At 30.8% G+C, this 12,652-nt stretch overlaps 1 protein-coding gene across 1 annotated transcript in view; it reads left to right on the top strand.

The window, feature by feature from the left end:
- Window positions 1-12,444, top strand: part of spn-A (RAD51 recombinase homolog spn-A) — a 50,262-nt gene extending 37,818 nt beyond the window's left edge. Inside the window, exons 7-9 of the mRNA XM_035374626.2 lie at window positions 2,442-2,571; window positions 2,844-2,965; window positions 12,291-12,444. Coding sequence (XP_035230517.1) covers window positions 2,442-2,571; window positions 2,844-2,965; window positions 12,291-12,414 — 376 coding nt within the window. The 3' untranslated portion in view covers window positions 12,415-12,444. The remainder of the gene's footprint in view (window positions 1-2,441; window positions 2,572-2,843; window positions 2,966-12,290) is intronic.
- Window positions 12,445-12,652: the final 208 nt, after the last annotated feature.

Here is a 12,652-nt window from a genome sequence, read left to right as displayed (position 1 = left end):
TACATTTAGGTTTGTTTTTAGAATAACAGAAATACTTAATTAAATCCAAAACTTCTAAAATGAAAAGGAAATGTGATGAAGAAAGAAACTGAATACATAAAGAGAATGATTCTTCAAAGATATGGACAGTTTTTATTTTGTAAGCTACACAGTGTTTTATGATTTCAGACTTTACTATCATTTCCCATTTCTATTTCCTCTTATGATAGAGTTACCAAGTCAGCTTAAATTAAAACTAAACTGTATAGTCCTTGATCATTAGTCCACATTTTTAGTTTGAATTTGACTGTTCTTTTTTAATTACATCGCCATGAGCTGTAACTGATTTTGTTAGCATCAGAGCACGACTTTATGTTTTAAGTTCTTTTTAAATAAGAGGCTTATTTAAACCTTTGTCTGGCATTGTAGTTACTTTCAGACTTAGCAATATTTTGATTCATATCTGTCAGGGGGTTTTGGACTATTTAACTTTTATCAGATCAAGTAAATCCTCATCAATATATTGTGGAGATATTGACAAGTTGGGGTATAAAGCACACAGAAACTAGTGAGAACACTGGTTTGCGTATTGAGACGAATTTTTGATTGTTAGAAAAGTTGCTTAAGGAAATCGATATAAATTAGCTAAACTATCTCGGATGGCTTCAAAAGACGTAAAAATATTTTGTTGAGTGTTGCTGTTACAAAACGTTCATTTAAGAGTCAATGTCATAAATTGCATGTATTTCAAACTATGAAATTTTATTAAATAGTAGTTTTAATAGGGCTTTATTAACAAATACCATTAAAAAATAAATAAAATTTTATAGTGGTCTTGTAAATCCATAATGACTAAGATTGTCTAACTATCTAATTTAATTATTCTTAACTAACTGCTTAGACTTAAATATTACCTCTGCATATTAAAGCGAGTTATTGCCCTTCATTATTCCTTACTGTGGTCACAAGATAAAACACAAAATGTAAAAATTCATGTAAAACTTATTCTTTGCATCTAGTGAGACATTACAAAATAACTTATCACCTTATACTTTCTCTTCTTTTCCAAGTAAACTAGAATAGACCTTATAATGACCTGGTGGATTCTCGCACAGGCGTGAATAAAACTACTGACTGAGAAGAAGGGTAAAAATAACTCTTCATTAATTCAAAATCGTTAACAGAAAGGTACAGTCTTTGTGTGCTACAAAAAGCACCGTCAATTTGCAGTGAAAACCAAAACATAAAATATAGTTTAAATCAAACCTAAAATAAATAGTGCAAGAAAGCACTTAAGTTACGCCTAAGAGTGGACCCACAAGAACCTAACCGGCTTGATGCTAAATCTGATAAGAAGGCCTACTAGCGTAACAGAAAAATAACAACGAAATGTGTGCTTGGCTAGTGAAATATGCTTTGAATAAGTTGAGAGATTCGTCCGTTTAAATAAGCACTTCACTTAACTTTAAATTTACATCCTGGCGAGAGAATGTGAGGGGAAATTGAGAAGTCTAGTACAGGTATCAAATTTTAAATAAATTTATGCAAAATAAGGAAAACCCTACCCCTACAACTTTAGGTGCTGTAGTGGCTTATTGGAACCTTAAAGTATATTAACTGGGAATGTAAAATTAATTTTATAGAGAAAACTGATCCATATTGTATTGTGAAAATTCTGAGACAACTACACAATCACTCTTACTATGAAAAAATTAAGAAAATCTACAGGAAACGATAAATTTCATAAAGTTTATTTTATTCTCAAACTTATTAATAAGTATGTTAACTCATGTTTAATAATAATGCATCATACTTATGGATCTATTTTACTTTTAGAATGGTATTACAAAAGTTAAGTTCAGGCAAAAATAATATTTTTAATTGAATTTATGCAGTTCCCATTTGTTTATAGGTCCTTAATTTTTTTCATTAAAAGTATTTAATTTCTGTGCACAGAAATGTGTACGAACCCTGTTTAAATGAAATGTAGAAAAAAATGTGTGTAGTTTAATATTCTATATAAAGAAGTCAAGTTGTGGGCACATTAGATTTTTACAATATGTAATACTATGTTTTCATTCTGCTAATGTTAAAATAAAAATTTTTTATTATAAGACATTATTTTTAAATTGGCACATTCTCAGAGCAGTAATGTTCTGTGGTCAAAGATATTTAAGTCAACTTATGACTTTTTGATTGAATATTTTTTAACATTTTGAGCCTCTTTTTTTTTTTTTTTTTTTTTTTTTTTTTTAATTTAAGTAGAAATGTCTAATTTTCTTTTTTCTAAAAACCCAAAATAGTTAACCCAAATAATAAAATAAATAAATAAATAAATAAAAACCCAAATTGCAAAGAATTAAACAGTGATATATGTTAATTTCTAACAGGCAAATTGAAGTTATCTGCTAATTTTAAATTAATTTTTTTTAAGAGGTAAACAATTTGTATTCTTTTCTTAGGTATGCTTTATTGATTGTTGACAGTGCTACTGCACTATACAGAACAGATTATTCTGGAAGAGGAGAGCTTGCTTCAAGACAGATGCATTTAGCAAAATTTTTAAGAATGCTTTTAAGGCTTGCTGATGAGGTATGTATTAATTTTATATGTAAAATCACAAATTGTCTGAATTTCTTATTATAGAAAAACATTGTTTTTTATTAATAGTGCTGTGAACACTTTGCAAATGCACTCTGCCATAAATGTTTTATGATATTTCTTGTTATATGCCCTATTTTTTCAAATTATTTTTAAATTTATATAGTTTTATTAAAATTATTTTTGAAATAATTTATAAGTATTAAATTTCATCCAAAATGTAATATATCTTTTATGAATAAAGTTACATTATTTGTATTTAGTTCGGTGTTGCAGTTGTCATAACCAATCAAGTCGTTGCACAAGTAGATGGGGCTTCAATGTTTACTGCAGATCCCAAGAAACCCATTGGAGGAAATATTATTGCTCATGCTTCAACAACTAGGTAAACAGTTTTGTGCTATAATTATGTATGTGCTTCTTGTAAAAGATTAAAAGGCTTATGGAATTAAATTAGTGAGATGCTTATTACATGTCATTATACTTAAGTTAGTTTTGTTTATATCAGGGTTGCCAAGCTACTTAGAAAACCTGAAAAAGTCAGGGAATTCGAAAATTGACCAAAAAAGTCGGAATTTAAATATTTTAGTCAGAATCTGGAACTGTCAGGGAATTTCACATGGCAATCCCCCAAAAAGTGAGTTTTGCGCCAACGTTGAAAGCAATTACTTTCTTGGGGAATTAAGTTTTGTGTGAGAATCATTCAAGCAGCTGGCGTAGAGTCATTTCTACAACTCCAATCAAATTGTCTTTTAGAAAGACAAAGAAAGTTTTCAGTAACCTCAAGAATCAAGAGACTCGCATGTGCAGTGCATGTTGAACGAAAGAAAATACCTTCCCGTTCTTGTATAAAACAAAATCGGTTTAATCCTAGTAATGGTATACATGAGATTTGGCAGCGTTATGATGAACAGTAAATAGGTCATTTTGGTGTTGGCTACAGTTTTCAAAATCGTGCCAAGGCCGTAGCGTATACTGGGATTTTACCACAAAATCTTTTAAACCTTTTATTTTTCTTTTTAATAAATGCCTTATTTGTCATTTTGCAGCAAAATAATAATAAAAAAATAGTAATCAATCATCTAGGCTAACTATTTAATATAACTATAGTCGCCAAAAAATTTTTCATTTTTGTTATTAAATTTTTAAGTAATTAACTTTATTTTTTAATGTTATTTATATCATTTAATGTTGCTTCTTCCTTCTAAATTTATTTTATTAGTAGTTAATAATACATTTAAATTTCAGACAATTTTCTCTGGCATAATTCTGAAACTAATTCTAGCAGTATGATGGCATACCATCACGAAATTTAATGCACATATTTTTTGCTTGTGTATGCTGCTAAATAAATATAAAATACCTAAATTTATTTAAAAATATCATTAAATAGATTCCTTTTTTTCATTTAGCTGCAAAATGTCTGCAAAAAAGTGCATTTTTTAATCTAGATTGGGCAGATTCTAATCTCAATCATCAGTGGAGGAAACAACTCCTATTATAGTTATAATAGTAATGCTTTGGGAATTATATGTAATTGGCAATTTTGTTTTGTTTTGTTTTCAAGTGGTACCATAATTAATTTACCTCTCAGCACAGCCAACGTGCACTGTGCGGATAGATTGAAATTTTCTTGAAACGTACCTGGAAACGTTGGGGAATTTCATTCCCTTGTTTGAGTGGCAACCCTGTTATATTCATATCATAAATTTGTATGGAGCTATGTATTTTGCTCTTGCAATAATTATTAAGAATCTATGGAATTTGATTATTTTTAAATACTAACAATGTTCACAGCTCACCATCTAAAATAGTTATTACAGTCAAAAGTCTTTAATCCGGACTCGTCGAGACTTCGGCGATTCCGTATTATTGGTTTTTCTGGATTATAGATTATCAGTTTAAATCTGGTAAGATGGCATGCAGAAATTATAAAAATAAAAATATGAAACTGTAATTTCTGAAATAAAGAACAATTATTATCTAAAGGGTATCAAAACTAAATATTTATTTGTTTACTTTTTTAAACATTTCTTTCAACCTCGCGCATGCGTACCTTACGCCTAGCCGAAATTAGAAAATTGCAACCAGAAAACTATTTGATGTGTATTCGTGATATTTATAATGACGAGGAATTTGATTTAAGTGACCCCCCCCATAGAGTAGCATGAAATTGATAGATTTCGGAATGGTTAGAGAAACAAAGGATATGCCTTTATCCACTTTTTTGCAGCAATTCCACTTTTTGTTTGATGGACATCGAAACATGCTTTCGTTTTGTAGACCCTTTGGCAGCTCCATAATCAGAAATTCTTTTTTACATAATCGAAAGTTCCAGCTTTTATAAAATTGCTCTAACTGTCTGCAAAATGTATTTTTATGCGCATGAGCAGAAAGTTTGTAGCTTTGAGGTCCGGATTAAAGACTTTTGACTGTATAAAAAAGAAACATATATAACGTTTTAAATGAATCTACTTATGTAATTTCACATCCTCATTAGGGTTCACCTAGTGATTAATACAGGTATGTGTGTAAGGGTTCACAATGGATTGAATGCACCCAGACACCCGCTCATAGCTCGATAAAATTTATTTTTAACAAAAGAAACACTTTACAGTTTTGGAACTTTCCACCAAAGGCCGGTAGGCCTGTAAAAACAGAGGTAACTTCTGGTCCCAGTAATTTTGGTTTCTGGAAACCATCATTGAGATGTGTTTAAGAATGGTTCTATTAAACCTCTCTACTGTGATCTCTGACTGTGGATGTAAAAGCGTTGTTTGGGTTTTGTCTGTGCTAAGTGCTCTACAGAGTTCTTTAATTACAAGAGATAAAATTCCTTCCTTGATCAGAATGTAGTTAAAAGAGGCACTCCAAATCTGGAAATCGAATGCTGTATCATTACCTCTGCTGCCATGCAGCTGCCACTTCACGAAGTGGCCTGAAGGTGAATCACTTGGTGAGGCAATGACAATGCGGATGTATTGTTGCCATCCACAGTTCATGGCAGATGTTCCAGGATATCAAAGATGATTCATTCGAAAGGTGACCCTACATTGTAATGTTGCACTTTCCCTCAGCTGCATTTCTTTGGTCCTTTCTGTCCCTCACAGGCATCACAATATTGGTACCACTTCTGTACGTCAGCCCATGCATTACTCAAGTAGAAGCCCTCTCGAACTCTATGCAAAGTCTTCATTGTTCAGAAGTTGCATCCTGTTGGACTGCTGTGTAATTCCTTAAGGAGCATCCAGGATCTTAGAAGTATTAGCTGTCATCGGAATGCCTTTCCATCATCCAGTTTGAACTTTCCGTATAAGACAACATTTCGAATAGCCAATGAATCCCAGAAAGCTCAGTTTTATTTTGCCTTAGGACTAAAGATCAAAATATCCTGCCAAGTAGGTTTCCTGTTTGAAGATTCCGTTACAACAGTTATGGATTTAATGCCGCCATTTTCTAACTGGTCAATCCTGACTTCTTCGTCACTGCATGGGGCTGGTTCAGATGATGTTGAATTCATAACTTGATGTACAACTGGATTAAGCAAGTCATATTTCGTTTCGACCCTGGAACAATATTGGTAGCTTTCTAGACTGGGCTTTGGCAGATGATCCCTTTTGATGACAGATAGTGATGTTATATTCCTGGAATCTCTATATTCATTTAGGTATTTGGCCCTTGGGATTCTTGAATTTTAAAAGCGAGTTAAACGATGTATAATCTGTGTGGAGTAGGTATTTTCTGCTGTAGAGATAATGTGGAAATGTTTTACAACTTCTTCACTCCTTTGATCTCGATCAACCGATGCTGAAGTTAAAACTTATCATGTGACAGTATTCGGCAGCTCGTATTTCACTTCGATCCTGGAACAATATCAGCAGCTTTCTGGGCAGAGTCTTCTAGAAGGCGCATTGGGATTTCTCTGTGATGATCCCTTTCAAAGACGGATAACTATGTTATATTCCTGGAGTCTCTGTATCCACCTAGCTATTTGGTGTTTGGATTTTTTGAATTGTAACATCCAGGTGGATAATGCAGGAATTTTCTGTTCTATAGATAATGCTGGAAATGTTTTATGATGTTAACTATGGCGAGTAACTCTTTTCTGTTGATACAGTAATCCTTCTGCCATATAGATAGACATGTTGACTTGTTCTATTCCAGTATGGCATGAATTGTTCTTGACTGTTTGTTTCTTGGATCAGTGCAGCACCGTCATTATCATTGCATGCATCTGTATGAAGAATAAATGCTTTGTCAAGCTAAGGATACACTAGTATTGGAGTAGATGTTAACCCTTTGAAGACCAGTGTGTGGAGAACGAAGCACAGCCATGGGACCGAACACTCCAAAATGCAACTTTGCCACCGGCCTACGCATTTTCAGCAGTTAAGTCTCTTTTACAAAAAAGTTCATATAAAATCAGCTTTTTAATATACTGACCTCAATTTTTGAAGTTACATACTTAATATACTATTTCTTAATGTGCATTAATATAAAGAATACCACATTAATAGAAATAAACGAAACATGCAGAAAACTATAACTATACACAGGAAAACAAACACTGCATGAAAACAAAATTGCAAATATGTAATGTAAAAGAAAATCAAGCAGTAATTATTAGTATGTAATTAAATTCCATTTTGAAAATTCTGCTGTATGTGGAATAACTCGAAATGAGGATCGACACACATGACAATGACTGCTTTTTTCGCTGAGCAAGTAAGATGCATCACGCATTGGGAAAGCTGGTGTCTTTCCCCTTCTGTAATAATGTAAATTTATTTGTTAATTAGTCAAAAAGTCTATGTTAAGTTTTAAAATAAATATAAAAAGGACAACTGGTCTGAGTTTTTCCATCATGGAAGTTCGCAATGTTACACCCACTATATTCAGCTAGATGCATTTTCCCACGTTCCCCTAACAACAACAACAATAAATAAATAAATAAATGAAAACACTGAGCTAGTGCACTTCCTCACCTCCTAATAACGAAAAACGCAAAGAATAAAAACAAAGACAGCAAAAAAATGAAATTGTTAACAAAATAAACAAATATGTCGGTGTCTCTTTAACTTTTAACCCCAGTATGTTTATACCAATAAATCTTGCTCATACATGAGGGTCAAAAGCCACTTAACCAATGTGAAAATTGTTACCATTTAGCACCATCTATTGGCATTTAAAAATTTTTTTTTAATCATTCCATTTTGAAGTTATGCATACGTGACGTTGGGCTGCAGAGATTGATCGGAGCTCTTTGCATATAAGCGATGCTGGGCTGGTAAGTGTGAAATCGTTGCATTGTGCCTACGTGACGTTGCTCCTGAATGGGTTAAAGTCCCTTTCAGTTTCTTAAATGCATCCTCACATTCTTTTGTCCACAAGAACTTTTGCTTGCTCACTGTCAGCTTGGGAAGGGTCATGCCATGGAGGAAAAGTCCTTTACAAATCTCCAATATTAGATTCAAATCCTCAGGAAACTCCTCAACTAATGGACATTTTCGGAGTGATGAATATGCTAAATTAAAAGTACTCTGCTGAATGACAGTGCACTGCTGCATGGAAGAAAATATTTTGATTCGGGAAGCGGCAGCCTATTTCCTTTAAGCAGCTGAGTTTCTTGATTAAATTCAAACTTCAAATATATTATCTTTTGTCAAGTGTCACTTCTTTTATATCGCTAAGTTTTTTGATTAAATTTTAATTTCTGATTACATAAGCATAAATATCTTACTCTTTGCTGAGTGAAAATGCAAAGATTTTCTGTCTTAGTTTTTAACAAAAAAAAAAAAAGTGCAATTAAATTTAAATTTGAGATAGATGCATTTTCCATGATGCAATTAAATTTAAAAAAGTTCCTTAAATTTTCACAGAGTAAATTAAGTAAATAAAAAGCAATTTTTACAGAGTAAATTAAGTAAATAAAAAATCCATGATGCAATTAAATTAAAAAAGTTCCTTAAATTTTCACAGAGTAAATTAAGTAAATAAAAAGCAAATTCAAGTTTCAAGGCATGCATGTTTAATTTGAAGATTATATGTGTTCAAAATTTGGTGACTGTAGGTGCCACCATTTTTCCATGATGCAATTAAATTCAAAAGACAAATATTCAGATTCATAATATTCATTTTGCAGAGTGGAAACACATCTTTTATATCACTACGATTTCTCATTACATTTAAAACATAAATATTTAAATATTTTATACTTCGCCAAGTGACTACACATTGCTATCAAAATACTACGATTTTTAAACAAAAGTTCTTTAAATTCATGCAGAACATAAAATTAAATTTAAAAAAAATTCAAAACTCAGGTTTCAAGGTGCTCATGCTTGGATAAATTACTATGTGTTCAAAGTTTGGTGGCTCTAGGTACCACTGTTTTGCACAGTGCGAGGAATATGCACATACTGATTCTTCATTATTTACTTACAGAGATTAGTTGATGTGTACTATTTTTGCTCCAATACCTGAAGCTGAAATTTTCTGAAATGGGAATATCTCTATATACATAAGCAGCTATTTTGAATATATTTGTCAATCCTACCTACTGTATTTTAGACATTAAGAATGAAATATTTCTATGGGACATATTTAAAAGAAACTTTTTTCCCTTTTAGTCAAAGATGCAGTTATTTTTACTTAATATTTACCAGTAAATTTTCCGCATTTTTCCTTAATATTACAATTTTCACAGACCATAACCCTAATCGTAATGATAATGTGTAATGTAATCACCCTGCACATTAATAAATTTAAATGTGATTGCTTCAAACTCTACATGCTGAAAGTCTAAAATGGCCTCTCAGTGAAAATTATTGGATTTACTCAATATTCTTCAAGATTTGTCAAATTGAAGAACCCTTAGAACAATGAGATTTTTTCAGGAAACCCAATTCTACTTTTAAAAAAGTGTATCTTATAATATTTTAAATAGATCAAAATATTATAGGTACTCTATATAAATATCATTTAAGGAAAGTATTGCACTTTTTATTAAAAAAAATTAATATAAAATTAATGTAATTACTCCTTAATAGCCATAACTCGTGCTCCAGTCTTGCATTATATTTAATGACTGGGGTGTACTTGCATTTTTGTGAAAGTCTAGCTGTGTATTGATGTTATCTACAATCACATTTCATATTCTGTGTTTAATTTATTTCACTATTTTGCTTTTTGTTGCCATGTACATTCGTTAAGATATTTCAGTTAAATATGTTCCGAATGACATTAAAATTTTATATTTTTGTGAGAAATGTCTGGGTACTCTGCAAGAATCTGCAACCAAGAACATCACTGCTGATGTCACGTAATGGATGTTAGCAGCCCATACTTCCAAGCTTCTGATTGATTTTTAAAGATAAACATATGCTTTTGTATTTTTTTAGTTAGGAAATACTAATCAACCAATGCGATTCTTTATAATTCTCTTTTTAACTTGTGGAAAGCCAAGGCTTGATTCATGGGACCCTAAGGTTCCACAGAACACAGTGTGGAGACCACTAAATAAATCTATAATGAGATTTTCATCCTTTTTAAAATAAAATAAATAAAGGCTTTTCTTCCCTACTCGGTATTTTCTCAGCATAAAAAGGCACAAAATTTGCAAAATAAAATTAACCGAAGAATATAAAACTTTGAATTTTAATATATTCAAGTCTGATTGGGGTCTGGGTATAGCCAGGATTATAAAATTTAAACCTTCTAAAATCCAGGACTTCCATATTAGTTTTTTTTTAACTCATTATCATTCACAAATTTTCTTTTAGAAGAAATATCATTCAGAGATTACATAAATTTAAAATTTTTAGATTATTGAGAGAAGTCAAGCAGAAGCTAAAGTATTTAGGCTAACAGAAAATGGAAAGCAGAAATACCCAGTATTGACAAAGTTAATTAAATCCATTTTAATTTCCTTCCATATATACCCATTTTTTAAAGTTCATTTAATTATATGCATGATATAATGATGGAATGTAAAACATCCTCATTCTTGAACACTGATAACCTAGATCAGGCATTACAAATGAAGTCGGTATTGAACCCTGCAGGTCGGCGAAACTTTAAAGAGGGTCAGTAGCTGAAGATGCACTGGTAATTGATAGGTGTTATAATCAAGATCCCATTGTTTACAAAAAAATTATTGTTAAAGTTGATTAATAGTCTGTTGATATAAAGTTTATTATGTAGTAAGGATTTAAGGGGAAAATGCACAAAAGTTATTTGATATTTTTAAATATCAAATATTATTTTTTAAGTCAATAATATTTGTTAAAATGTATAAATTTTTATGCGATAATTGCAATATGAAAACATAAAATGTAGGAATGCAAGAAAACACAACCAAAAATATGAAGCATGCAAAATTTTTCAGAAAATATGTTATAGTATCTTCCTAAATTTTAAAGACAAGTTTAATGTTGATTTCCAAGATATTGAAATTTTAAATATATCAGCCTGACTCATAATATTGTTGGACTATGATACATTTCATCTAGATATTTTGATGCAAAAGGTTGCACTTGGAATTTAAAAGTCACCTGAGGGAAATATCCCAAAATAAAAGTGGTTATCAAACCAGCATTATTGACTCTTCCCCTTTTCTTGCCTAGTAGAAGCAGGTTTTAATTGAGTAAATAATTTACCATACAAAAACAAGAAACAGGTTTAATGTTTTTGAACAAGGGAAATATAATGATTAAATTAAACAATTTTAATGTTGTATGCTATATAGAGAGAGAAAAATCAGGGGGTTGATGCAAGGAAAAGGTTCAAAATTCCTGGTCTAGTTGTTGTACTGACCATGAAATATTATTTATTCTCAGTGCACAAAAATACATGTGTTTCATAAAGTTTCTGGGTTAGAAGATCCTTCTGAGTACTTTATTGTTAAAGAACAGAGGCATGATTTAGTGATTAAATGGACAGCTTACCAAAATTCTTAACATGCAATGAATCATTCTTGTCCTTTTAGCAGTACTTTACCTGCAGCACCTGTCAATATGCATATTTCAATCTTTAATTTGATATTTAAAAGTTTAAGTAAAAAATCATAATATCTTGCTGAACTTTCAGTTGTTAGCAAAGAAAAATCCAGAAATTAAACCCCTCAAAAATATAAATGTAAATAATAATAATAATTAGTAGTAGTAGTAAAAAAAAAAAGCAAGTTAAACTTAATTTCAAATTATTTTTTGAAATATGTGAGAAACCAAAAAAGTAGGCAACAGTGTGAAATTGTGTTCTGAAACATATATTAAAAAATATTATACATTTTGCTTCTTCAATAAATCTGTTTGAAAATATTTGAGTATTCATGCACATATGTGTTTTGTATTAATTATTTGAAATTATATCAGATTTTAACCCCATGGTAGTTTTCAAGACTTTTGATATGAGGTCACAATCACCACTGTATATTTTAGATCAGAATTGAATTATCAATACTTCAGTACCGTGAATCCTGTATTATAAAGTGAATTTAAGTCAAAGTTCTTTTAAAGTTGCATCACCATATAACACGGAAACCTCCCAGTTTTTCATATTTCAAGCTTGGTAGCTATGTTTTTTGACAGATTTTACTGTGTAGAACACAGCCTTTTTTTTTTTTTTTTTTTTTCATGGTAAACAAAAAAGAATTCAATAATATTTTTTATATTCATTATATCATGATGATGGCTTTGCTTTTATTTTTTCAGATTGTACTTAAGAAAAGGTAGAGGTGATACAAGAATCTGCAAGATATATGATTCTCCTTGTCTACCTGAAGCAGAAGCTGTGTTTTCAATTAATGCTGATGGTATTGGTGATGCGAAAGAATGAATGTTTAATAAACTTTGTATTTGTAACATATGTTATTTGTAAGATAATTTTTTATCATAAATTTTTAGAAAGTGTAAGAAAATGTGAATTCTTAAAAATATGCAAATAAATGACAACAAATAATGTAAAACTCTAAATTGGATTAAAATGAAGTAACACAAACTTCATATACAGTCAAAAGTTGTTAATCCAGAATGATCTATAATCCGGACCTAAAAGCTACAAACTTTCTGCTCAT

This window comes from Stegodyphus dumicola, chromosome 1 (genome assembly GCF_044657685.1).
Source record: "Stegodyphus dumicola isolate Sdum_Otavi_A_Nest chromosome 1, ASM4465768v1".
Taxonomy (NCBI): Eukaryota; Metazoa; Arthropoda; class Arachnida; order Araneae; family Eresidae; genus Stegodyphus; species Stegodyphus dumicola.
This window is presented reverse-complemented; position numbering and strand designations above follow the sequence as displayed.